General features: G+C 42.3%; 1 protein-coding gene across 1 annotated transcript; it reads right to left on the reverse strand.

Annotated features, from left to right (window-relative positions):
* Nucleotides 1–1,879: 1,879 nt before the first annotated feature.
* Nucleotides 1,880–27,237, reverse strand: LOC308329086 (uncharacterized protein C14orf132-like). The gene is made up of 2 exons (XM_080783288.1): nucleotides 27,127–27,237; nucleotides 1,880–2,450 (listed from the first exon to the last, which is right to left on the reverse strand). The coding sequence occupies exons 1-2, from the start codon at nucleotides 27,151–27,153 to the stop codon at nucleotides 2,214–2,216; spliced, it is 264 nt and encodes an 87-aa protein (XP_080639414.1). The 5' UTR covers nucleotides 27,154–27,237; the 3' UTR covers nucleotides 1,880–2,213.
* Between the last annotated feature and the right edge of the window lie 347 nt (nucleotides 27,238–27,584).

Raw genomic sequence — 27,584 nt, forward strand, 5'->3', positions numbered from 1 at the left:
GTGCGTTCCTGTGGGTCTGGAACTTCCCTGGACCCCGCCGGGACCCCCACACGGAGTTGCACCACTCACTTCACACGGGTGGTTTTTTTTTACAATATGTCTTACCGGTTGGCTTTCTTAGTTTCAGAGTCTATTGAGACTTGTTTTCTTTCTTTTGCCTTCAAACTGTGATGCTGGGGGTATATCAGAAATGTTGTCTGGTTAGTTTTATCTTATGTCAGAGGTCTGTCTGTTAACTTTCAAATACAGTTTCAAATACCGTGGCCCCTCGACAGTAGACTCACTTCGACCCGCACCACACAAATGGCAACCAAAAAGGAGTTACCAAAGACTCCAAAAGGTTAAAAGGCTACCCATACAATACAAAAGCATTTATTCAGCCCATCCTACTGTACTGTTCCACCTATACTTCTGTAACGTATATCATGTTACTCATCAGACAGATTACAACGTGTATAGTTGTTGATGTTATTAGGAACAAAGGAGCACTACCAGAAGAGGGGCTGAAGGAGAGTCAACGGGCCAACATCCTGTCTCTACATGGGGAATTCCCCTATACAACAAAGTCTAATGTCTAAAGACTAAAGTTTAAAGTCATTGACCAATGCCGAATATATGTACTATAGTTTATATGTGTATAGACCAGGCATTACAGCACACCTGTGTTCTGTATACGGTATGTTTCAGTTTGCCTGTGTGTTTATGTTCGTCAGTCCAGGTCCATGAGTGGAGGGTGGAATCTCTGCCATGGCCTACTGGAAGTATGCATGCAAAGTCTGACGGTGAGAGAGTGCTGTCCGAGATTACAGTACCTGCACATAGACAGACAGACAGACAGGAGACATGGAGATAATAATGCCAGACATATCCTATTCAGTTATCTTGTTAGAGATTACTTACAGTGGGGGATATTTACAGAGATGAGGGCTTTGTGTACAGCCACGGCTCTCAAAGTGGGGTCCGCGATGCATAGCCAGGGGGTCTGCGAAATAATTCACAGATTCCTTTTTTGGGGGGGATGTATTATTATTATATTTTCTATTGTTTTATGCTGTATCATTCTAATTATGTTTATCCAATTGAAAAGTGTGCCGTCAGGTTTTGCACACAAGCAATTTCAAAAGTTGCGAAGATGAGGGGGTACTTGGAAAAATGTTTCCCCTCCAAGGGGTACCTGGCCAAAAAAGTTTGAGAACCCTTGGTGTACAGAATTAGATTCACCATGTTATATAATAATTTGGGGATCCTTGACAAGAATAGGTTTGAGAAACACTGAGGTACCAGACCAGTACATATAGTATAGTTTATATACTGTAATCTGTGCAAGGGCAGACAGCCTTTTCATACAGGTGAAATAGATGTATACTATATAGTAATTATGTTCAGAGCAGTTGATCCAAAACGATGTTATGCTTGTGCTTATTCGTCAGCTCTCGTGTCATCTGGGATAATATGGCAGCTGACCAATCAGTGCAAGCTAACACTGTATCTTCAGGCACAAAAAAGAGCGACCATTGTGGTTCACAGAATGACTGCATAATGGAATGGTCAGCCATGTCTCCTTCCCCTGCAGGATAACCATTTAGTTAGTTGGGGCAGTTCCTTGTTGACAGTTATCCTGAGCAGTGGCTTAGGAAGTACAGTGGCCGGCTGAGAGTCAGAATGTTCCTGGTTCAGTCCTCTGCCCCTCGTCGCTGCGTTAAGTGTCCTTGAGCAAGACACTAAACCCCTGGCTGTTCCCGACGAGCAGGATGGTGCCTTGCAAAGTTGCTTGTGCCATAGCATGTAACATGAAGCAGTGTTCTGCCGTTGTGATGTGTGTGAATGGGTGAATGTACATTGTAAAGTGCATCTGAGTTGTCGACTTTAAAAAGCGCTTGATGAATGCAGGCCATTTATCATCTCAATTAAAGTGTTTCCTGTTGCTTAAAAAAATAAAAAAGGGGGTTTCATTTATGTGATAAACAAAATGATGTTAATTATTAAATCATTGCACAATGTGGGATGCTGAGGGCAATAACGAATGCCCAGGTATAGTAGCCATCAACTGTTTTCTATCATCAGGGCTGAGGGCTCCCACGTTAACCAAAAGTAAAATAAGGGGGGCATCACTCAGTGCAGTGAGCGGGCGGGTATCCAGACATCCAGAAAATGGATATGGACAATATAGTATGTTGTTGTACAACTCACAACTTGGCGAGCGCATGTGCTTATCAAAAGGTGAAGGCATACACAACGCCCACCACCACAATGTTTCCAATGGTGGCAATGATAGCGATCCAGAGCCAAATGGCATCATTGGACATGGCCTGCTGTTCGTCCTGCTGTCCCTGTACTGATGCAGCGGAGGCCACGGCATGGACGCTGGCTGACGAGTTGAAGAGTGAGTGTTCTCCGCTGTAGTCATCGTTGGGGGAGGAGTCCATGAAGGCTCCCGTCATCACCGGGATCTGGGAGGAGTGGAGGAGAGAAGAGAGAGAGAGAGAGAGAGAGAGAGAGAGAGAGAGAGAGAGAGAGAGAGAGAGAGAGAGAGAGAGAGAGAGAGAGGGAGAGATGGAGAGATGGAGAGAAGGGTGGAGGAAGGTAGAGCAGAGAGTACAAATTAATGTAATAGCATCAATAGGATCAACTTCCGGGCCGAGTCACACCAAAGACTATAAAAATGGTACCCAATGCCTCCGCTTGGCACTGAATCTCTGCAACATACCGGCGTCATGTCCAGGGGGTGTACTACATCAAGCTGCCTCATGCTACAGATACAGGAGATAGGCCCCTGAGACTATGGGCCACATTAGGCCACTTATTAAGGCGACAAGTGGCACATGGGATGTGTCCAACTCCAAATGTGGCAGTTAAATAGAACATAAGCGCAAAGTGAGATTCACAGCACAAAGGGGTTGTGTTGCACAAAGGTTTTTTCCCCCTCTCATGGCTCCCTCATTACTTTCCTCACCGCTCTGGTCTCCAAAGAAACACAGAAACATTGTTGATATTCATTCATCAGCCAACACTCCCCACTCACAGGTAGTACCCCCCCCCCCTCCCCCAGAGAGGACGTATAGGGCCTTAGTCCTACTCCTTCTCCCAGCCCAAATCACACCTTGGAAAGCATGAGTGTCTATTTCAAACAATGTGTTTTTTGGTCATATTTTGACCCCCCAGTATCAGGATGTATTAGGATGTTGATATTCATTCATTCATTCATTCAACACTCCCCAATTGGGGCCAAATTGCTCCCGATGTGCATGTTGGTGCCTTGCATGGTTTCCTCCACCATCGGTGTATGAATGTGTGTGTGAATGGGTGAATGTAATGCACAATCTATGAATAGTGCTTTGGATAAAAGCGCTATATAAATGCACCATTTACCATTTAAAGGTGCTCCCAACTCAAAAGGTTAGGAGCACTAGCAAGAATTTACCCACCAAAATATAAGGAGGTTTGTGTCATTTGTCAACTTAACGGTGTCTCTTTTTAAGATATTTTTTCCAATCAAGAAAGCACTTTATTTCCAGTAAGACGCCTAAGGGTGAGAACGAGAAGCGAGGTCGCGTGCATGCATCCGCCTCGTTGACGGCAGACTGCTGCAAGGGCGAGCGCTTGGTACTGGCCAATATAAGGAGCATGTCTTGGGAGTGTACAGGGTTTGATGAGGTCAGATCAACATATGTCAGAACAGGTCAGCTCCATATATGGAGATCTAAGGGTGGTAGTGCTGTAGCGGGGACAGTGTACAGGATTTGATGAGGGCCCAGGTAGGGCCGGGCCTTACTTTTCGGGCCTGAAGAGTTTGAATGGACAGGTATCAGTCAAAATGGAGACATCAAAAAGGAAGGATTGATGGGGAAGGATCAACATATGGAATGTCAGAACAGGTTATGACATATATCCATATATGGAGATCAAAGGGTTTGAGGTTTGAGCCGATATTGGCCAATATTGACATCAGGGATCTCCATATATGGGCTTAATTGCGACAGCACATCGCATTTACTATGACATCAGGAATCTCCATCCCTGATGATGTCATGTGATGTCACAAGACCTGAGCTTATATTGGGCATTCCCATGTATGGGGATCATGAGGTGACTGCATTCCCATGTATGGGGATCATGAGGTGACTGCATTCCCATGTATGGGGATCATGAGGTGACTGCATTCCCATGTATGGGGATCATGAGGTGACTGCCGGGGAATGAACGATTTCATAGTAAATGAGACCTGTGGTCGCAATAATGCTCAGCCACTATTAGATTGAGAGCACTATAGCTCGCTTTCATAAAAAGAGCCAAAAGCCATCCAATTTATATACACAAAAAAACTGCCTATACTTGAGATGCCTTCATTCATTTTAATAGTCATTAGGATGTTGAAGCCCTACTGAAGAGAAAGGTGTAGCACATTTCATACACAAGGGCAATTCATTGCAGAGGAAATGAGCAGCATCAATGTTTAGTACCATATACAAGGTTTCTCACATGTGTAGGTCTTACACTCACCCTCTCTATATTTCCGTTTTGTGTTAGTGTTAGTGTTCGTGTGCTTTTGTTCAGGAACTAGGGCTTGATTAACATGGAATGAATATTTCACATGTGGCAGGGGAAAGTGATTTATTGCTTGGGACAATTAGTCATGCAAACCTTGGTTGGCCATCAGAGCAGAAACAACTAAATGCACTCTGAGTGTGTGTGTGACGCACGCACATCCCTGTTTGTTGGTTGAGTGTGTGTCCACTGTATGAGAGTAGGTAGCTAAGGGGTGTTGAGAACCCATCGCCAACACTCAGATGATAAAACCGTAGCTGCATCTTCTTTCTCTTGCTAAAAGTACAGCAAAGGGATCATACACAGAAACTCGCTTGCGCGCACTGCGCTCCTTTGCTCACCACCTCTCTCCTTCACTTTTTCGCTCTCTCAAATATAGGCTATGTACACACAACTTAATTGACCCCCCAGGCCCCCACAGACACGCACATGTTACCCAAAGCTCAGCAAAAAAGTGAAAGTGTGCAACCATCAAGCAGCATTAATAATGTGATATAGGACACAGGGGAAATTGGTCTTTTACGCATGCAAGGAATCACATCTTCCTCCAGCAATGTCTCCTCAATTAGGCTATTAAGACACATCTGTGATATCTTGACAAGTTGACATATTAACTTAATATTTAAACGCTAGAGACTCACAATATAATCGGTAGCGTATCGAAATCGGCCACAAAAATACCATATCGGTATCGAATCGGTCTCAAAATAATCTCCATTATTTTCACCAATATTGATGACGCAATAACAATGTGAGCGTCAATGGTTTTGTACTCACAGAGCAGCCAGTCTGCCTGTCTTTGCCTCTTTAACCGGCGATTACATGCTACCATCTCTTGGTACTGGTGCCAGAGTAGACAGGCAGACAGTCTTTAGCGTATGCTCTCTGAACCTAGTTGAGGGGGAAGGGATTGTGTGATGCACCGGGTTTCAGTCCAGAGCGTCATCTCAACATGTCAACAATGGTTTCCCACTTGCGAGTTCGGATTAGAGTTGTAATGAGCTGTTAACATGGTCTCAATCTGAGCCCTAAAAATGCTTTGGATTGCGTGAGTGCATGTGCGGGACGACTTTGGATATTCAATGACGTCACAAGTTCACAACATGGGGGGGGGGGGTCTTAATAATCATCGATCAACATTCTTCCTTTTCAGGGCAATAACAGGTAAGTCGGTCTAGGATTTGCCTGTCATATTTTGACCCCCCAGTATCAGGATGTATTCATTCATCAGCCAACACTCCCCACTCACAGGTAGTACCCCCCCCCTCCCCAGGCCCCTGAGACTATGGGCCACATTAGGCCACTTATTAAGGCGACCAGTGGCACATGGGATGTGTCCAACTCCAAATGTGGTAGTTAAATAGAACGTAAGCGCAAAGTGAGATTCAAAGCACAAAGGGGTTGTGTTGCACAAAGGTTTTTTCCCCCTCTCACGGCTCCCTCATTACTTTCCTCACCGCTCTGGTCTCCAAAGAAACACAGACACATTGTTGACATTCATTCATCAGCCAACACTCCCCACTCACAGGTAGTACCCCCCCCCCCCCAGAGAGGACGTACAGTATAGGGCCTTAGTCCTACTCCTCCTCCCAGCCCAAATCACACCTTGGAAAGCATGAGTGTCTATTTCAAGTGTTTTTTGACTGGGGGGGTCATACTTTGACAGTCATAATTTGACCCCCCAGTATCAGGATGTATTAGGATGTTGATATTCATTCCTCAGCCAACACTCCCCACTCACAGGTAGTACAGGGGGAGATCAAGATCAAGGCAGGAAAGATGAAAGTTTGAGCGCGTAAAGGATTTCAGATCTTTAGGAGCTTGTTTCACAAACACACTTGTTGGGTCTCTCTTATCTTATTTACAATAGAAGTAAGGGGAGATCAGATTTGGGAGAAGTCGGTGTGAGAACAAAGTTGCTCCTGAAAACACTTATCTTCCACCCAGAGCAAGATGTCACTATGGGGCAGCACAACATAGGTATTTGTCTGATACGGATGTAATTTCATACAGTAAATATCAAATGTTCTTGCGCCCATTTAGCGTCCCTGGGGGTGTCTTAAAATGTGGTGTGGTCGGTGCATAATGGTATTTTACTCTTACACACAAGGAAGAGTCAAAAAGCGATTGCACTTTAGACCTGCTCTGACCTGGTTTAAAGTATAACACAGTCCCCCAGTGCAACATTTCCCTGCTATTTAGAGAGCACATTAGATAGTTACAAGTAGGATGACCTATGCGGGTTCACATACTGCTTCCAATCAAAAATCCATCTGAATTCAATAATAGAAAAGGCAGAACACACTTGATTTTTCATTAGAAGAAGATCACTATAAGAATGTGTTGTGAATAATAATAAGTCTTTGGAGAGAAAGTGCAGAGAAAAGAGGGAGGAGGGGGGGGGCTGATCATCAGCTGATGAATATTTTCAAATAACTCTCGTCACCCAAGAATGTCATGAATCCATAGCTTGCTGGCACTCTTCATCTGTCTCAGTGTCTCTGCTCAAGGTACAGCAGTGACTGGTTTAAATAACAGAATACCTGCACCTCCCCGGAGAGAGAAAAGGCATGGGAGGCATAGTGAAGCGCTAGGCTGGGCCACATACTGAATGGGCGGTACTTTCCCTATCTACCTATTCGAGCACCTGCGCAACCACAAAACCACCAAACAGTATAAAAGGGTTTGTCTCCCCACACTCGCCGTCAGCTCTCTCCGAGGCAGGTTAGCGTGCGGTTCCTGGTAAAATTCCCTCTCACATTAATAATGTTTTAGCTACCTGAGTGAGGAGTGTTGGCTGAATCATTATCAACATCCTAATACATCCTGATACAAATTATGACAGGCAAATCCTAGACCGACTTACCTGTTAATGCCCTGAAAAGGAAGAACGTTGATCGATGATTATTAAGACCCCCCCCCCCCCCGGCCCAGGCGGTGGCGTAACTGTCTGGGCACCCGACTGGTAATCCAGTCGCAGTGTGCCGCGGGTTCGACTCCCGAGCCCGACACGGCCTTTACTGCATGTCTTCCCCCATCTCTCTCCCGTTTCCTGTCAGCCTACTGTCTGTCCCTTCAAAAAACCAATAAAAGGCGTAAGCCGCAAAAAATATCTTAAAAAAAGAAAAGACCCCCCCCCCCCCCCCCCCCATGTTGTGACGTCATTGAATATCCAAAGTCGTCCCGCACATGCACCATTTCCCTTTCTTGGTTTTCTTGAAATAAAAACTATGCATCTATGCAGATCAATTTAACATGTAAAACTGTGATCTGATTCTTCTGACATCTAGCCTGGAAATGTCAACTTGGTGTGTCAGGGCCTTTAGAACAACCAACTGAACATGTTTTTTTTTTATGTTTGTTTGTGGCTTTCACCTTTATTTTATATATTTTGAAGGGGTGAGGGGTGACATGCAGTAAAGGTTGTCGGGATCGAGAGTCGAACCCGCAGCACACTGCCAGACTGGACTACCAGCCAGGGTGCCTGCCGTCTTTAATGGGGGATTCACTATATGGTCCCGGATGCGCACTCGGGACCACTTGTGGTAGTGTGAATGCTGCGGACCGCATCGGGACCCATTGAAGTGTACTTGGATACAGATCGCTGCAATAATACAGTTGAATGAACTAAGTATACTCGGTATGTGTGGAAGAATCAAGGCCAATGTGAATCATGGCCAGCGGGGACCAGGCAATCGTATTCAGGAACAGTTCGAATCAATCGGACTCAGTGTGAATCCCCCTTTAAAGCATTCTTCTGCTCCAGATTCATTGGTCCTTGGTGGCGAGAAATGACAAGACATCCTACAGACACATTCTCGTTCTTCAAAGACTGTTCTTGGCTACATTTTTAGAAATGCACAATCCTACTTAATATTAGATGTCAATTAAATATGTATTTCCCTTATATTTCTGTAGCCTATATTACAATTTCATAATTGAACACAACTCTCTAACCAGTCATCCAAGTATACAGCTCCCTGCATGTGCCGGGGCACATGAGGTTATCCCAGTGAGCGGTTAAGCATTAATGGGATGGAAGGAAACAGAAACCCTGAGGTGGGGCATTCCAAGCACTTAAGCGGCGATGATGGCCTCATTGCTCATTGCCTCATCTCAAGCATTACCGTCAGGAGACCAATGCCTGGCTGCAGACATGCATGGATGAGTACTACGGTTATAATAAAGCCATAGGCTACAACTTATCAAAGTTTCCTGGAAACCATGATGTAGCTTCAACTTCACTGATCAGTGAAAGTTTAACTCTGAGAGACTAAGGTGCTTGCTTGCTTGGTGCTCACATCACATAATACAGTGTTTATTAGTGCGTGACCATTCTGGCCAATATTTCCCCTTCTATGGTGATGAGTGTCATGAGTCATGACCAAAATAATAAGATCATACATGAAGATCATACAATTAAGCGGGTGAAATGAGTTTTCTCAGAAGCATGGCTGCAGGCATCTCCCTTAGTGATAGGGTGAGAAGTCCAGTCACGTGACGTGGGAAAAACTCAGGTAGAGCTGCTGCTCCTTCACTTGGAAAGGAGTCCGCTTAAGGCGGTTCGGCATCTAGTACGGACCTAAAGAGGTCCTCTGGGCACATCCCACTGGAAGGAGGCCCCCGGGCAGACCAAGGAACAGATGGGGGGGGGGGGGGGGGGAATCACATCTCAATGCTGGCTTTGGAATGCCTAGGGAGTCCCCAGGATTAAGTGGATATTGTTGGCAGAGAAAGTGAAGTCTGGAGCTCTCTACTGGAACTGTTGCCCCTGCGACTAGACTCCAGACAAGCAGTTGAAGATGGATGGATCATTCTTCTTCCAATTTAAAAGCAAGAGCCTGAACAACTTTTAGGACATTCTTCATGCCTACTTGGTCTTGAGTAATGTACATGCTATACTGATACAGTACACGAAATATGGTGAAACTGAGAAAATAGTGAAGCAAAGTTTATACCACTGTACGATGCCACCTGCTCTGCTTTCATGTTTTTGATTTATTGTCCCAGCTGTATCTTCTGGCACCATGCCAGCTAAAGCTGGTGATTACAGTAACTGAAATAGAATGGACTGTAATTGCCTCCTATGGGAATGTTGCCACCAGTAAGTGGCAAGTGCTCTGTGAAATAGCTCCAAAACAAACACACAAGTCTACAATAAATTGGATTGAACCTTGAGGGGAAACACATCGCTACCCACAGAAGCACATCGCTACCCACAAAAAGGGAAAGAAAAACTATTGTTTCAACACTTGAGAGTGATGTGGTGCATATCACCATGTAAACCTTAAAGATGGAGTGCCGCGATATCCCCCCCCCCCCCCTAAAACATGATCACCAGGTACTGTGATTATTTATACTAGGAGAAAGTGAGAAAGTGTAAAAATTATGATTTTATGTGGCCACACCCACCACCAGTTCATTAAGTATGCCTGGTTTGCCTGGTGGGCTACTAGCAAAGAAAAAGTTATCTGGGTCCGCCCAGATGTATAAGGATTATTCGACCACTCCCCAGTCAGGCAAAAAGACAAAGTAACTACTGTGCTCATTCAACACAATTGAGATCAATATATCAGAACTATAGATTTAGCCTCTGCCTTACATAGCATATTGACCTAGTCTTGCTGTAAATCTGACAGGAGAATTCCATCAGTTTTACAGAGGCTTGCTCAACCAGAGAGAACAGGTAAGACCTGCAGTGGTTTCTGCCGCCCAGATTTACAGCCAACACTTTCATTGATTTTTTCCCTCCCTCAGCAGCCCAGCAGCATTTTCTAGTAAATCTTATAACTCAATAGAACAAGTAAAGTGTAACCCTATAACAAAATACATACATTCATGGATGCACCTGGGACGTATCCTCAGTGATGTATCCCAAGGTCATCGGGGTTTCGGGTCTCCCAATATCATACCCCTCACTCTGGTGACCCAGCCGGGGTGATCAAGTCCCAGTAGCTACCCTCGATCAATCCCATTAGGGAAAAACCAGGGCCACACAATCCGTTCCTCCTGAACTACTCTGCCGGACAAGTGATCCTTACTTACAAACCTGAGTCAGTCTATCTATCGGCTCAATAGGATTTTTTCAGCACAGGGGATTTGTTTTAATTTCTTTTTTTAACCTTCACCAATGCATATCTTAAAACTTGTATTTTCCACCATTAGGGTACAGTCACACCGAACTATGGCTGCAGGCTGATAAACAGCGTAAAAAGTAACTTGCAGTGGCTTTTGTCTTGATGTTGCCATTCCGGTCCGTCTTCCACTCCACAGCAACAGTCTCGAAGATTTATCTGCTTCAAATACACTTTTTCCTCTAATGGAGGCACCCTGGCATAAACACAAAGGTGTCCACAAAACACAGAAAGCTGTTCAAGGGCAACACAACGCTCCATTCCCATTGAAAAGCTGGATAGTTTGTGTGACCATACCCTTATGCCTGGATGATATACAGTGTAATTTAATGCACTAGCAAAGTCTATTAAACATTTGTAGTGAGAAACAAAAAGCTTTAGAAAAACTGTCTTAAGGGAAAGGTTAGGAATAATGTGATGACCTAAAATTGGGTGCCCATAGTTGAATTTGTAGAAAGGCCATCTGGGAATGAGAAGGTCCCAACGTGCTGACCTCATCACATTTGTGATGACGGCTATGGGCATTTTTAGGCATTGTTTTTTGTGCAATGGATTTAGAATCATGAAAACCCCTTAGTTTGACATGTCATGTATAATAAGTATAATGAAATTTGGAAAATGTTGCCTTATATTGGTTAATAATGGTACCCCATCTTTCAGCAGCTGTCACAAAGTTTCCCAAGGATTGTAGACACCTTTATGAACAAATCTGTGAAGAAAGCTAGTGGCAAGAATTCTTTTTGCAGATTTGCCACACATTTCGCTAATCTTCCCTTATTAAATTCAAAGGACACATTTCATATTTGTGCAAAAATGCTGTGACAAAAATACCCCTTTCCCCTGACCTAAGGCTATACCCATCTGCTATGAATGTTTCAAAATTGTGGCCAACCAAAGGTTATTTTTTTTTTTGCCAGATGAGTATCTCTCAGGTCAGTTCAATCATGTGACTTTATTCACTCAAACAGCAGGAGAGAGACACAGTGTATGAGAGACTGAATGTGCAAGAAATGAAGAGACCAAGTCAGACAGCTCTGGGATAGTCTTGCCGTCCCGTTTGAATCCTGACTCCATGACTCCCTGTGCTGCACAATACACTTTATCAAAGTAGAAAAAAAGGCACACACCACTTAGCAGCAGTAAAATGTTGAGGGGATGACTAATTAAGGAATTGGAGCCGAGGGTTACAGTAGGTTTAGGATTTAATCTTTCCAAAAATTCAAGAGATTTAAGAAGAGGCCCATCTTACAGGGTATACAGTACCTTACTTACATTGGCTGGTATATGGCTTCCTTTGAAAGCAATTTCCAATAGTATTATGTTTGACATGTTTTGTCTGGTCTTCACATTTGTTTATTATAGATATTAGACAATATCCGATTATTTCTCAACATTGGCAGGAGCCAAAAATGTAAATCAATTCATGATTTTTTTTTTAAGCAGCCCACTCAAAGAGCAAAACAACCTGACCTGAGTCACATTCGACATGAGCTCTTTGAATTCTATGGGCCCTATCTTGCACCTGGTGCAATATGAAAACACAGTGTTTCCAACCGAGACAGACAGTTGTCAGCCAGTTGTTGGTAGCAATCTTATTGCTGCTGATGTAATGCTGATAAAACCTCTCTCTGTATGAAATTGTTTGTTGTGATGCAGTAGGGCACAACCGACAGTATGGAAGATGGGTCTTTCCATAATATTTATCTATGAGATCATGCATTCATCTGTTGTCTGTCTGTGTGTCTGTCCACAGCTTGTAGTCATATTTAGTCAGAAATATAAACAGCTCGTGGTACTGTAGAGTCAGACATTAAGGCTAAAAGGTTAATACAAAAAGTCATGGGAACTTGTTTCCATTGTGGTTCGCTGTATTAAAAAACATATATATATATATTATTATATAATAATATATTATATCAACAAACTATGACAGCAGTGCAACTCAATTATTGATTAGTTTATCTAATCATCGGGCATCTTCATCTCCAAGCTGTATAATATACATAAACTTGATGAAATACCCCCAAATGCCCTCAATGTCCGTACACATTGACCTCTCAAAGGGGGTTTAGATCATAGATATTAAAAAAATAGATGCCTCATTGGCCGCTGCAGTTCGTTGTAGTCATATGTGTGCAAGAGGGGGCAGAAGTGTGCAGGAACTAGGAAGAGTGCTGAAGACACACTGCGTCGCTGACCAAGTGACGTACTGTACGTCACTCATCAGGCCCGTGCAGAGAGCACTGGGGGGGCAGGGGCTCAAACTCCAGAAAAGGGCACATGTGCGCGCGCCGATTTTTGGGGGTGGTCTTTTTGTGGAGTCCTTCCCTTGTGCCATTTCATGTCATATGACAGTAAAATAAGCAATGTTCTCATTAGTCTGAAACTAAAACTGACTGATGGCAGATTAAAAGATAATTCATTATGATAGTGGAATTTATCATGACTTCTCAAATGTTCGTCTTGAAGGGCCAATATTATTGAAGGGCCAATATTATTATTATTGGCCCCCACATAAGCTCGTATTGGTCCCCCACACCCCCGCCCCCACACACACATGTCCTTATGTGGAGATAAAAAAGGAGAAAAAAAAAGAAATTAGTTTTTGCCCTTTCCATCAAAAATAAATTTAAAATAAATAAAATAAAAAACGTTTTGTTTTGTTGAGAAAGGGCACTTTCTGCAAAAGGGCAGGTGCTCAAGCCCCCATAGCCCCCCCTCTGCACGTGCCTGTCACTCATGCGACTTCTCCATGTCTCTCGCTGCCACTGACTACTGGCCAATCATTGCGGGTCTTTTCCGGGACTTACTTCACACTCGCGGAAGCTTGATAAGCTTCCACTCATGCTTTGCAAGGAATCTCGGGAAAATGTAGCGCCCTCTTGAGCACATACAGTACTGCAGAGCATAGAGAGATGGAAAGAGGTGTGTGTGTGTGTGTGTGTGTGTGTGTGTGTGTGTGTGTGTGTGTGCGTGTGGGGGGGATGACATATGCTGGCTGATGACATACTGTAGCGTGCTCCCACCCCACTCTCTACTCCTCCACTGACTATCATGAAACTGACAGCTATCAAGTATCGAGCAGGCCTACTAGTGTCATCTAACTCTCAGATCAGTCAAGCCATCTTAAATCATCTAGAAAACAATCATAAGCTTTTGAATTCTGCTCTGACTTCTGCTCCATGGAAATAACTTTTAAATTGTGCTAACACATTTCCCCTCATACTGTAGATTAGGCAGTCGATTTCCTAAACTCCCAAAACAATTAAGCCTGCAACATCTATTATCTACAGTGTCTTTGAGATGGGGCTTATTATGTGTCCAATTATAAATTGTGGTATATATTATATTATAGGGGTATAAATATAGCTTATTTTTTTCTACAATTTCTAATACATTTTATAAACTATAAATTGGTATTACTTTAGTGGAGAACAAAAAAGAAAGAGAAAAGAACACCTGTTTGCACTCATTATAGTCATCTTTAAGCATAGTTAGAATATAATTATATTATTATAAGATGGCTTTCTAAAGTTTCAGGGGAAAAAAATCTTGCTCAACATAGATCCATTCATTATTCATGGGAGCAGATATTTTAATTATGCATAAACTGGATTCAATGTGCAGCATGTGTTTTAAAGTATAGTTTACACCCATAAACACATCACACTCATTCCTTTGAGACTATATTGCTTGCAGTGCAATATTGCTATTTTTGGTCGACTCCTTACTTATGCATTTCACATCATGAGCATTTTTTATTAAATCGTACCCGATGTAATCATATGGCATCTCTTTCATGCTTACTGTAAAGCTGGCAAAGGTCATAACTATTTACAGTTCGCCTTGGTTAAGCATACAGTACGTGTCAAGTCCGGGAGGCATCCTGCATGGTCCAGTGGGCATGAACAACATGTAATTCCTGAAAGCATTCATTCAGTGTTCCATTTTAAGGTTAATAATTGAAAAAATCTCTTCTGTGAGGACCAGATTTACTGAGAATGCAGAGATAAAATCATGACTTGTTCATACTCTTTGGTATTGACAAACAATGATAAAGGGGTACAATTCAGACTTTTGTTTTCCTGTAATGCCTGCTGTTAATTACCAGAAGAAAAAGACAACAATCAAATCACATTCTAATAGAGCTCCCACAAGCAGTAGATGATTGCTAACAGTAGTAACAGGTCTATCATTAATCTGTGGACGAAAAATATTTCTCAGCCTCATCATAATCATTATTCGTGTGTGTAGAGTATCTGTGATTAGAATGCGTCTGTGATTGTAAAAGTGATTGGCACTCAATCAGATCTTTACTCTCACACTATCACAGGAAAGTGCTTAGCAACAAACAATGGGTTTTCTTGACAAACCAGAGAGTGACTGATAGAGACATGCTGCATTTCATTCTGGAACCAAGGATTGCACATGGATTAGATACTGGATCAAGTAATATCAGATATCCTGCTATGGCGGCTCCCCCAATCATCCAGAGGAACCAGGCCTCATACATATCCTGACACAATCTCCAGGCACACAGGACTGACATTCCAAGAACTGGGAGCAGCAATGGCTGACAGGACCCGATGGAAAGACGTGGCATCTAGGATCTGGACGACAGTCGAAGGATGATGATGAGATACTGGAGGGCATGACATCAGATTGTTGTACCCAAACCGCATGCATTTATGAGCACCTAGCAACAGTCTCCTATACCAATACTGATATCTGCGCTAATTCTGCTATGTTTACTGTGACCGGAATTGACGCTTAGATGCTTGAAAATGTGAAAATGTGTAGAGGGATACATAAAACACTGTAAGCGACAGTGTGTCATTTGGAAAGCTTTCCCCAAGTCATGTGCAATAAGAGGAGTGGATGGATAAGAAGAAAATCACCCAAGGCTCACTTCATTTATCTATTGCTGGTGTCAGCCACCCACCCGTACAGCTCCATACCCTACATCCACGCCCGCTACTTCACTCTGCAGCACAGAGGCATTTCAGGGGCGGAGGTGGAAGCCCTTAATTGAATCTCCACTCCAAGTAAGAACTCAGCGCTATTTCTCAAACCAATGCTAAGCACAGACTCAGAGCAAGCAGAAAAACACCAAACCACTTTGATCATTTGTAAGCTGCAAAGCAGAGGGCAATAATATGTCCGATAGATTAAAAAAAATGTCTGCAACTATCAAAGGGATGAGGATGATGAATTACTTCTCCTCAGGGCCACTCTAGTCGTGTGATTCATGGTGGCGTTCTGTCCTGTTCATGTGTGTGTACACTGTATTCACACTGCTGACATTTCTACATAATCATTGAGTCCGTCTATGATCAGGAAAAATTAAGACCATCGCCATGTTTGTTCACACAATTAGGAAATTAAATGTTCAATTTTATCTATTTTTTTAAAGACTGGAATTCTGCGTGGGAATCATCATTACCAGTACCATCATCCACTCAAAAATGGTTACTTTCACAAACACACACGTATTGCATGATATACTGTATATTTGGCTGTGCATCGTGTAGCTGTCGTCGCTACACGATTCACAGCCAAATATACAGTATATCACTACACTGTAGTGTACTGAAAATAGCCGATGTACAAGCAGTGTGTTGTAGTGCTACTGGCATGTCATGACATAAATCAGATGGGTCGGGATTTTGAGAGGATGCCCAGATGACAGTTAAGTGTCAATTTAAGGACCTTATTAATACAAAGGCCATTACATTACACTATAGAAATTGGTCAAACATTGCCAAACAATTGTTGAACAGCTGATCTACAAGCTTTTAGGTCTGCTATTTTATTAATTTTTTTCTTATGATTTTCTAACCCATTTTTCACCCCTGTGTCAATTATCTAATGTAATCCTGGGCAGTCTACACACCCTCCACCAACATGGGGAGCAGCGGACTGACCTCATGCTTCCTTCTATGCATGAGTTGAGGAGTCCAAGCTGCTTCTTTTCACCTGACGGGGGAGTTTCCCTGGTTGGACGTAGTGCGTGGAAGGAACATGTTATTCCAACCAGCTCCTTTCCCCTCCATCAGGCTGGCCAGGGGGAGGCAGTTAAAGACCAGGATTATTGCATGTTTTTTGTGAGGGTACCCACTACCTACCCTAGGGGAAGGGAATCATTAGTTGATTTGACCCCCAATCCAACCCATTGATGCTGATTGCCAAGCAGGGAGGCATTGGGTCCCATTTTTACAGTCTTTGGTATGACCCAGCCGGGATCGAACCCCCGACCTCCCCGTTTCAGGGCGGGCACTCTAACCACAAGGCCACAAGCTGTCTGGTTCCATCAGCACAACAGGATTAAGGAAAGGGTCCTGGATGGAGTCTACATAAGAATGCTATGAATGGCATAAGTGTCACATGGACGGACCACATCAGAAATGTGGTGCTCTACAGGGACCTACCATGGGTCACAGACAAAGTCAGAGAGAGAAGGATGAGGCTGGCTGCGCAGTGCGTCAGGCAGAAGTGCCGGAACAAGTGGGAAGCAGACTGACACTGTGGGAGCCAAACCAGGGCAAAGCCAGGAAAGGCAAGAAGTGCACCAACTACTGTACGTAGATGCACTGCAGCATGACAGTTTAGCTAACAACACTGTAGAGCTCAAGACCCTGATCCTAGATAGGAGAGTGTGGACTGGAGGACAGCGATTCAGGAGCCCTGAGCTGGTGTTAGCTAGAGCTAGAACACATGCACTCTCGCAACGCAATCGTTACAAAGTAGACAGATGAAGAGTGTGGACAAAGTTAACAGAAGATTACTTTGTAGGCAGTGTCAAGCATTATCAGCAACTTGCATGTGTGCAAGTTGCTCACTTGCACATGCATAGTACGTACTGTTAAGTGTGCAAACGTTATTAGAGCAAATTACTATATAGAGATGATGTTTTCAGTTGAGCTAGAGAATGGAGGCAAACAATAATCCTTTGAAAATAGCTAGACTTAACCAAGCAAACCTAAAAAATTATGTCACTTTTCAACTGACTAGAGATGTCTGTTCGTCAAAACTTAAAAATCTCTTCCATTGTTCTTTGCTTATGTAGTATAATTGCCCTGACATCCAATTATTGTACCCACCTCTACACAACGCTTCAAAGAGCGAGTGCTGAATGACTTTCGCTTCTGAATGCGTTTTGAAATTAATTCTGGAAACATCATCAAAATGAAAGACTGGACTTTGTTCAATGTCAGATCTGCTTGTAATAACAACAGCTCAAGATAACCTCTTCTGACATCGTTTCCCTCTCTCTCTTACAGTATGTGTTGCAATTTATGTCCTTTAATGAAGCCACTCTGTGCTGTACTTTATCTTATCTGTCATACAGATTTATTGATGCAACATAGTGAACATAATGTGAGCAAATAAATGTGGTGGGGACGATGATAACAGGAAGTTGCTGATGGTGAAAATGTTCCTCACCACCTGCTGGGTGATGAGGATACAGGTTCTGGTTGGAGGCGTGATGTGTTCACTCTAAATGGCTCCACACCGTGCATTAACTTGCCACCAGTGTAACAACACAATCGCTGTTAAATTAAATTATTATGTCATTGCATATAGTGGTCCAACTATAATGCTGTAGGTTGACATCAACATTTATGAATGGTTATGCATTCTTCCTATGGGGTGCCATGAATTTATCATGGGTGTTCTACTGCATGTTGACCCATTTACAGTTCTTGCAGTAGCATGGCTGAGAAACAGGGAGCGTATAGGTACAGTATAGGCTAACCATTGATGATTTTTGACATGGTATGTATCCACAAGTGTGAAGTGTGTGTGCGTGCGTGCACGTGTGTGTAGTGTTTGTTTGCTAGTGTCTTGGGGGGAGTGGCATGTGTATACTGTAGTATGCATACATAAAAGGCAAATTATACAATTCTCACAGATATAAATACAGATACACAATACAATCTGCACTCTCTTGTATAGTTTTCAATTATATTGAAGACTATGCTTTTTGTTTGTTTTTTATTTGTAGTTGTACATGGCTATTCTGTCCATGACTCAGTCAGTGGACGTACGCACCGTTTCTCACAATCTAAGATGGATATATCACACAGAAGGAGGCAGACAGGACACGTACACAGCCACACACGCGTGAGTAGCCTACTGTATATCGGTAAGATACCTTAAAACACGGGTGAAATTAATTTACAGAGGACCGTAAAACGGTTGTTTATATCGTAATTAGTACTAATTACATGACCGTTATTTCACTACGTGTACAAGCTTAGTGTATCTTACAGAAAAAAACACCCTGTGAATGCAAGACAGCCATCAGACAGTACAGCGAATATGTAGCATGCATATTGCATGCCACAGTGTTGTGATCGTGTTGCATTGTCACACTACAGGTTGTAGAAGCTCAGCACTCTTCCTGCAGACCTGCAATTCAATATTGTATTTCAATGTTAAAAAAGAAAAGAAAGAAAACTCATAAGCTAACGTATTGTTTCACCGCTTCACTTCTCTATAAATAGCTTAAGGGTGGAAGAGAGAGAGAGAGAGAGAGAGAGAGAGAGAGAGAGAATGGGGAAAGGGATAGAGAGAAATCAGGTGAAAAAATGTAGATGAATTTTAATGGAAACTAGCCAGAGAGCGAGATAAATGTGCATTGCCAACATGGTGCACATTGTGCTCAGGGACCAGACATTGATGGAGGGAGTTCAATGCAACATTATCATATAGACACACAGGCTCCAAGCTTTATAGACGTGAGTATAGACGTGAATTAGTCACAAATTCCTGTAAATCTTTGACATAAAATGAATTATACGCACCCATCTCATCATCAGAATAGGTAAACAAATATAAACTTGTACTAACCAACAAAGCATGGAAACGCATTTGTATATGTATCAACACCAACAGAATATTTAAGATTTCTTTGGTATATAAAATGCATATGTGAAAATGTGATCAGAGTCAAACAGAGGAGATGGAAGTCATTTACGTTTTGTAGAGCACTGGCAGGAAAAATTGGAACCTGTCAATCGGGAACCTGTATTAGCAGACTGAGTCTCCACAAGTGAACAATCAGACTGCCATACAATCAGACTGCCATACTGTACCAAAGGAGCTTATTACATAATCCAGGATAAAGACATTAGTTTCAGAAAATTGCTCTTGAGTTGTGACCAGATTGCAAAAATAGTGTAGATTGCTGCTACTCATAGATGATTGAAGGCAGGGTCTTCATGCCTGACTTCTAACAAATCTTGCACAGAGAATAGAGATAACAAATAAATGATTTGATGTTCAGCCCCTTTGCAATGGAAGGGAATGGTGAGAGACAGAAATAAAGTGAAAGACCACAGTATGGGCCCGGGCGGTTAGCTCAACCGTCTGGTCACCTACGGTAGGCTGCTGACTGCTGAGCCAGCCTGACGGCGTGCCGCGGGTTCGACTCCCAATCCCGACGGCCTTTGCCGCATGTCTTTCCCCCATCTCTATCCCCATTTCCTGTCAGACTACTTTCATCCTATCAATAAAGGCAGAAAAAGCCGTTTGAATATGAAAACAAGACAGGGTCTAATAATATCATGTAGCCAGTCTGTGACTGATTCAAATTCCTGCATGTGACTGCAACTATAACATTTTTAAAAGTTACATATTTATAACATGAACTCATTTGAGTTGCTTCCTTGGCCCACTGACAGCATGGTCTGCAGGGGTTTGCAGGGGTTGTAGCAGGCTCCAGGAGCTAAAACTGAAAGCTAAACTTATACATCCGCGTTCACTTATGTTGTCCTTTAATTATATACTGGCAATTTCTGAAATGGCACATTGTAATGTTTGCAATAGGTTACCACTTACAGCAATGATCAGATGAGCTGTCATCATATTTGACATAGCAATTACATAATTTCCTCACTGTTTCTTGATTTTCTAATTTCTTACTGTCTGTATCTGTACCATCCTCTAACTTGCAGCTATTAAGCATTTGGCTAACATTCACCACCATTATGTGCTTTGCATAAGTCATCTCCAAGATGGCTAAAGGCAATGTTGGAAGTGCAATAATATGCAATATGTCTAATATTCATCAGAATCGCAGTTATGCCAAGAATAATACCTCAAGTAATACAAATTAAAAGGAGATGCTACCAAAAGTTTCTCAGCATGGATCAATGCATTATTTATACATGCTGAATATCAGAGGTACGGTAATATGAGATGTATCATGTGGTGAGGTGGTTTGGGAGCCTATCAGGAGGACTGATAATATTACTTCATTCTTCCCTGTCACAGCCCATTAAATCTGTCTTCCCTCTCTCTGGGACTTTGATTCAATATGCAATCACTCGCATGTGAAAATAACTGGGAGATGTTGTTGACCGTGAAGCAAATATGTTGTAACGAACGAAGGCATCAGTCGTATGGGTTAGTCCTCTTCGACTAGAACTTGCATGCAAGGCTCTTCATAATCTTGACCCCTGCAGCAAGAGTGATCTGTGTGAAATACAGACACACCATTACCTACAGTATGCTTACTCGATTGCTAGCATACATGAGATAATGATTCCCCACTTTGAAAGGAAATACCGTAGCTAAACAGGCTGCCATCTCATTATTCTGACCAACTCCTGTGATTGCCATTATAGACCTACAGTCATTGACAGGCAGCTGGTAAACACTAAGATACTCATAATTGCCAAAACAATGAAAGCGCATCAGCCAATAACGGATTGGAAGTAGCCTGAAAGCAGGATTCTTGCAGCTCTGCTAAGCTGTGATCTGGCTATTCCCGGACCATACAGTACAACCCCTTAGAACGTAAAGTAGCCAATTACGCCAATATTAAATGCAACTTTTCTGAAAGATCACTTTCGTTCTAAGGCATTTCTATCTCCAATGCTATCTTAAAGACAGATAATGCACTGCCATTAAGGCACATGTAGTCCCTGAGAGGCTATGTGAGAGCTTGCAAATAACTTGTTATGGATTTTTAAATCAGGTTATTTATGTGTTTATGGACATATCCTGATGTTTCTTTGAAGATTTTGTTTAGTGTTTGTGCTGCCATGTGGGTATGGGGGATGGGGGGGGGATATATGTGAATAATTGCATAGTGAATAAATACTATGTTGAAAAGAAAAATCAATAAACAAAGAATGAAATCTGGAACGCAATCGTTCACTTGCCCTCGGAAAGTTGGCTTATAATTAAGTATACGAGACGATTTAGCCATGTTTCTCATGGTGCTTGTCTGTCATGACGGAACTTCAACCTGTTTTACGCACTTTTCTCATTTACAACGTTAATGGACATAAATAAATCTGAACATAAATGTTCAGATTTCAAGTACAAATGCAATAGGCACTTCATAGACAGCAGTGAAAGACAACTGGATCACATTGAATTGATCGACACACCAGATTGTTGCTTATTGCACACTCAAAACTATCAAAAAGATACTTAGTATACTGTATGACATATGAAAGAAACTCCCCAGAAAGCACTCAAAACACCAGAGACATGAACTCCATGACACGTATAGATGAAAAGACTGGAGTGCCATTATTACACCCTTTAAAAAAGACCAGCAAAAAAAAGACAAGTCAATCTCAGCATGAAGAATGTGCATCGAGATAACATGATTATGTAATGCCATTTAGCCAGTATGGAACAGAATGAGAATTGGCCAGATAACTGGGCTAGTGGTTCCTGCCATTTTAAAGCATGTTTAATAGGAAAATAACCGGGTCTGTGAACTGTTGAACTTTCATTCTTACTCTCTTACAGTTAATGCATCTCCAACCATTGCCTTTTGTTCATTACATACTGTACGTCTTTCCCAGGTCTAACATTGCTTATCTGTCATACTCTTTCCTTAGTCACCTGCTGGATACAGTATGGGTGGAAATCTAATCAAATTGGAACTATTCCTTCGATATTGTCTGAGAGTTTGAATAAGATGTACTGTAACTAGGCAAATTATGGGGAGCTGGATGTGAGATGTGTGCACTGAAATACAATCATTCAGATAGCAAACACCATTGGACACATCTCAGAAGGATATGGTGGGAAATGCACTGGTACTATAACACCTTTATAAGAGTCAACCACTTCCTCAATCCCGTCTTCAATCCTTCCATTGTCTGTTCTCTTTAACGAGGCAGGGGAAACTCTTAAGAAGAGAAGAAAGCGATGGATGCTCCAGTGAGGTAGAGTGTCTCCAAAACCAGAACAATAAATCATAAGCAAACCACAATAAAAAACACCATGCCTTTGAATATTGTGTGATTGAGTGCTGACTATGCTTGTGCGTGCGTGTGTGTGAGAGAGAGACTGTGACAGTGTCCCCCACTCAGCAAAGATGATGAATAGGCCAGTTGCAGTCCTGGATAGACAGGGCCTTTAGGGGGATGCTGCTCTATGTGACAGATCTGTCAATTGAAGCATGGCTGAAACTGGCAAACAGAACCAGGACTGGACAAGCCTGGATCCCTGTCTCACCACATGAACCCTACACTATTATGGGGTGAACATTTAGCGAAAATAGCCGATTGCAATGCATTGCAAAGCACTGTGCGATTCTATAAGATTTACTATTTTTGGCAGAGATTTGGTGAACAGAGAAAAAAAGAGCGGACAATAGAGCCCTGGGGGACCCCCAGTCAAAATGTTAACTCTGTCTGCCTAGGCTTCCGACCCAAGACATAATAAGATAGAGCTAGATCAATATCACTTATGACTTACTGCAGTGGTTCTCAACCTTTTCAGGCTGTGACCCCCCCCACCAAAATAATGAACTAACACAATTGTCACTGCACATCAGTAATCTGGGGACCCCTCCCCCCCAAAAGAAATCATGTGGAGAGCACCCTGGGTGTCCCGACCCATAGGTTGAGAACCAATGATTTACTGTACTGTATACCTTGGCTTAAATAAAAACTGTACTGTATGGGAATTGGGAACATGTTTGAATTGTTATAGGCTACTGGTCAAACGTGTGGTCAGAGAGTGGTAATATGTACAGTACAGGTATGCATGTGCATATTCTTGGGATTATGGGTGTTAAAAACCTGTTTTGCATCCCAAGCGCAGATTATTGATAATGGCCAAATCCGTGTCCCGTGCCGGGGGTCCCTGGGACACATTACTGTACTCAGTCAGCACTGTACTGTAACAAGAATAATAATAAAAAATAAAATAAAAATAGCGGTAAAAAAATGAATAATCCATTGACACGATCATTTTGCAAAGCCGCATCAGATCTCATCCTACTTTAAAATGTCACAGTATGTGGCTCTGTGTTGCCGTACTGTGGCTGTGTGTGGGCGTCGGCTTTCCTCCAAGCTTCCAGCCTTGGCACACTGTCTGTGGTCACCTCATCGCACTCAATTGACACACCTGCCGGCCATCAACTCTTCAGCCCTGACAGTATTTAAACCCTGGTCTTCACTCTACTCATCGCCAGATCATTGCACAACCTTTCATGAACCCAGCTCACCTGTTCTACTGCCTGCTCGTCTGCCTGCCTGGACTGCTCTCCATATCCTCCATGTTTGTTTTCCATGCAACCTTCCACAATCTCCAATTGTGTATAAATATCTTAATTTTGCTCTGCATTTGGGTTCAACTTTCTGCCACCGTGACAGAATGATCTGGCCACAATGAACCCAGCAGAGCTAAAACTTTTCCAGAGGAGGGTGGCCGATTTTGACAAGGTGGTGGCTCACCTCATGGCCTCTCCCCCTAACCAGCATAACAAACTATACCAGGAGGTTTAATCCACTCAGCAGCAGCGGTGGTTCCAAGAGACGCCATGGGTGAGTCATTTTGTTCCCCACCTTAATATTGTCAATGAAAAGCTCAGAGACTTTATGCAGTCCAGTTCTGTTAATCCACCCAGCCTATGATCCTACTTCCTATTTTATTTGTTTATTTTGGTGCTATTCAATTTACTTTATAGGCCTATACTGTTCTGTTTGCATACTTTGCACTGTTTGCATAAATCTTTGCAAATATTAAAGTTTTCATATTTAGAATTGTGTTTATTTCTTTCAGATACATTTTCTACATGAATATAACCATATTATAACCATAAGGATGAAATGGGAGTTACGTAAATGCTGCAATTTGTAAAAAAGAAAATGACAAAATAATGACTCCTAACGTTGTTGAAGTGGGACTCATAAAATGTCCCTGAAAACTCTAATATAACATTTCAATGTTGTCACTTCGGAGACAACAGACTGAACAGAGTGCCTCATTGCTCTCAACTTCATATTCGGCAGCTGTATTGTGATTCCCACCTATTAATCCATGTTTCGTAATTTGTAATGCTTGAGGACGCCACTTTAGAACTAATGAAGTATGCACTTTTCATTTGTAACCAGCGAGGCATCGCTGCCATATGCAAATCATTCGGGACACACAAAAGCTCACATTGTTACATCTATTTAGCTACTTTGCCTTTCTATTAGACAAAACTGTCAACAACAGGAAAGGAATGGATGCAGACAGTGAAAGAACTATATGGGCCATTTAAGTTAACAGCATAAATGGCGACTATTTGGGCATTCTGTAAAATGGCGTTCCCAGAATGTTTTGTCTTGCAGGGTGAAGAAACAGGAAAACGAAATTGTTCCCTTCAAGATGCCTAATTCTGTCATTGAATTCAGGCATTGATTTACCTATTTCTTGCATATTATCTGTTCCCTTAACTCGAAGGAGTTGTTGTGTTCCCTGTCTCTAATTGTTCATTCAACAGTACAGAAAAACAAATCACTAGTATTAATGTAAAAGTTGGCCTCATCAAAAACTTTTATTCTTCGTTCAGAATAGAGAAGTTATGTTGTTATCTGTCATATTTTAGAGAAAGTGACGGCAAAGGTCCAGTGGTTTTCACTTTGCAGGCAGTAGAGCATAACTGAGATGGATGGACATTGAAACACCCACTGTAAAGTCAATCTTCAAGACTCCAGGGACTTTTGCCTGACTTCATTCAAAAAATGGTGACTCACGACTCACAAGCTCTTACATTAATCTAACTTCTTTTAAATTAGGCTCCACTTTTGTGAAAGAATGAAATTCATGAGGTGAAGGCAGCCATGTGAATATTTTATACTGTAAATGTGAAAAGGAATTTTAGTACAATGAGAGACAATTGTAATTTTGTCAATGTGGAAAAGTGGCTACATGAATCTGGGAGTCTCGAGAATCCAAATTGGAGCAGGGTTGAATGCCTGCCCAACCTGGGAAATTTAACAAAGGGGAATTTAATAAATGTCACATACAGCAACTCTTCAAGCCTGAGTGAAACACTGTTTCTCTTCAGCAAGTGAATGTCTGCTTTGAACACTCTCTACAATACATCTACAATGGTAAGCTGAGTAAGGAGTAATTTAAGTAACTCTTTTAATGATTGACCTCTTTTTAACATTTTACATTAAATAACCACAGAAAGTAATCAATATACACATCTTAAACCACTCTTCCGTTATAGTTGATATTGCCTAACTTGCCTCACATGCAGACTACGCCATTGAGAAACGGGTCAAACTGGATCATTTTGGCTTCTAAATGATACCTTGGAGCTTGGAAAATGTACACAGATGGCAGAGGAGGAGCTGGATGGCATTGGCACTACATAACAAACAGGCCAGAAACTGAAGGGTGCGTGCACATGTTGCCCAAATTTCCAAAAGCCACCAACTATAAAAGCAAACTTGCTCCCAAATGCAAAATGCTCCTCCCAAAGTCACAGCATGTTGTTTTTAATAATGGGCCTACCCCAAATCTAAAACTTTAACTGCTCACACACACACACACACACACACACACACACACACACACACACACACACACACACACACACACACACACGTCATAATAGGCCTATTGATAATAGCGGTATGCCGGTATCCATAGAACATTTGAATCATATGGAACAAATATAGTAGCCGGCGGCCGCCCTATATATGCACAACAGTGTTGATCAGAAAATTATAATTCACGCGTCGTTATTAAAGTTTTTTTTAACGTGCTGTTAAACAATACGTCACAAGTTTTAAATAATATGCTTTTCTCATTCTGTTTAATTATTAAAGAGTATAGCCTACTTTCAGACAAAAACGAAATAAACACATGTTGTCAAAATAACATGCAGCTGCAGCGCTCAATCGCACTGCGCGTGTCCTCGCTGTTTTAAAAGCTCGCACAGGCGGTAGTAAAATTATAGTTGTATTAAAGGTAGACGGTAGAGAACAAAGGCTTACTCAAACAACATACACCAACAAACCCGTAATTAAAAACGATTGATGTCAGCTGGTCAGACAACGCGCGCAGGTGCCTCGACAACAGGAACTTGTTGACGTGCCACGCCTAAATAATTCGTGTTTAATGGGCAAAAAGAAGTTTAGATATTAAAGCTCGTCTTCTTGATTGAGGAAAAATGAAATATCTAGCTTACCTGCGCAGCCATGAATGACAGGTCCATACTGTTGCTTCGTTCAAACAAGGCACCCCGGAATATATGGGTGAATGCTTATCTCATTTGGAACCGCGGTTTTGTTTTGTTTTTCTCCCCAAGTTCGTACCGACTTTTAAGTAATGAACATGTTGAAGAAATGGAGGCTGTGGCTGTGTTTCCCCACAGCGAAGCAAACGGAGATATAACAGAAGTCAGCAGAGGAGAGGAGGCACTGAGGGATGCTCTGTTACAGACCGTTACCATGCACATTGGACGACGAGCGACGAGAAGTAAGTAAGTCAGAATCTCTCTCTCTCCCCTACACACACACACACACACACACACACACACACACATACACACACGTTCTCAAACTTTAATGTTTTGAGAATCACTGTATATTGCCTATCTTGTCTGCTACATGCAATGCAGGATATGAAGAATCAAGGTAAAATGCT

Source organism: Protomyctophum bolini (genome assembly GCF_963924005.1).
Source record: "Protomyctophum bolini genome assembly, chromosome: 15".
Taxonomy (NCBI): domain Eukaryota; kingdom Metazoa; phylum Chordata; class Actinopteri; order Myctophiformes; family Myctophidae; genus Protomyctophum; species Protomyctophum bolini.

Bases quoted from the DNA above. Each gene is read 5' to 3' on its own strand.
- LOC308329086 (XM_080783288.1), bottom strand. From the start codon at position 27,153: ATGGACCTGTCATTCATGGCTGCGCAG. The intron at 2,451-27,126 runs GTAAGCTAGATA...CACTCCTCCCAG, and splicing joins TGTCATTCATGGCTGCGCAG to ATCCCGGTGATGACGGGAGC.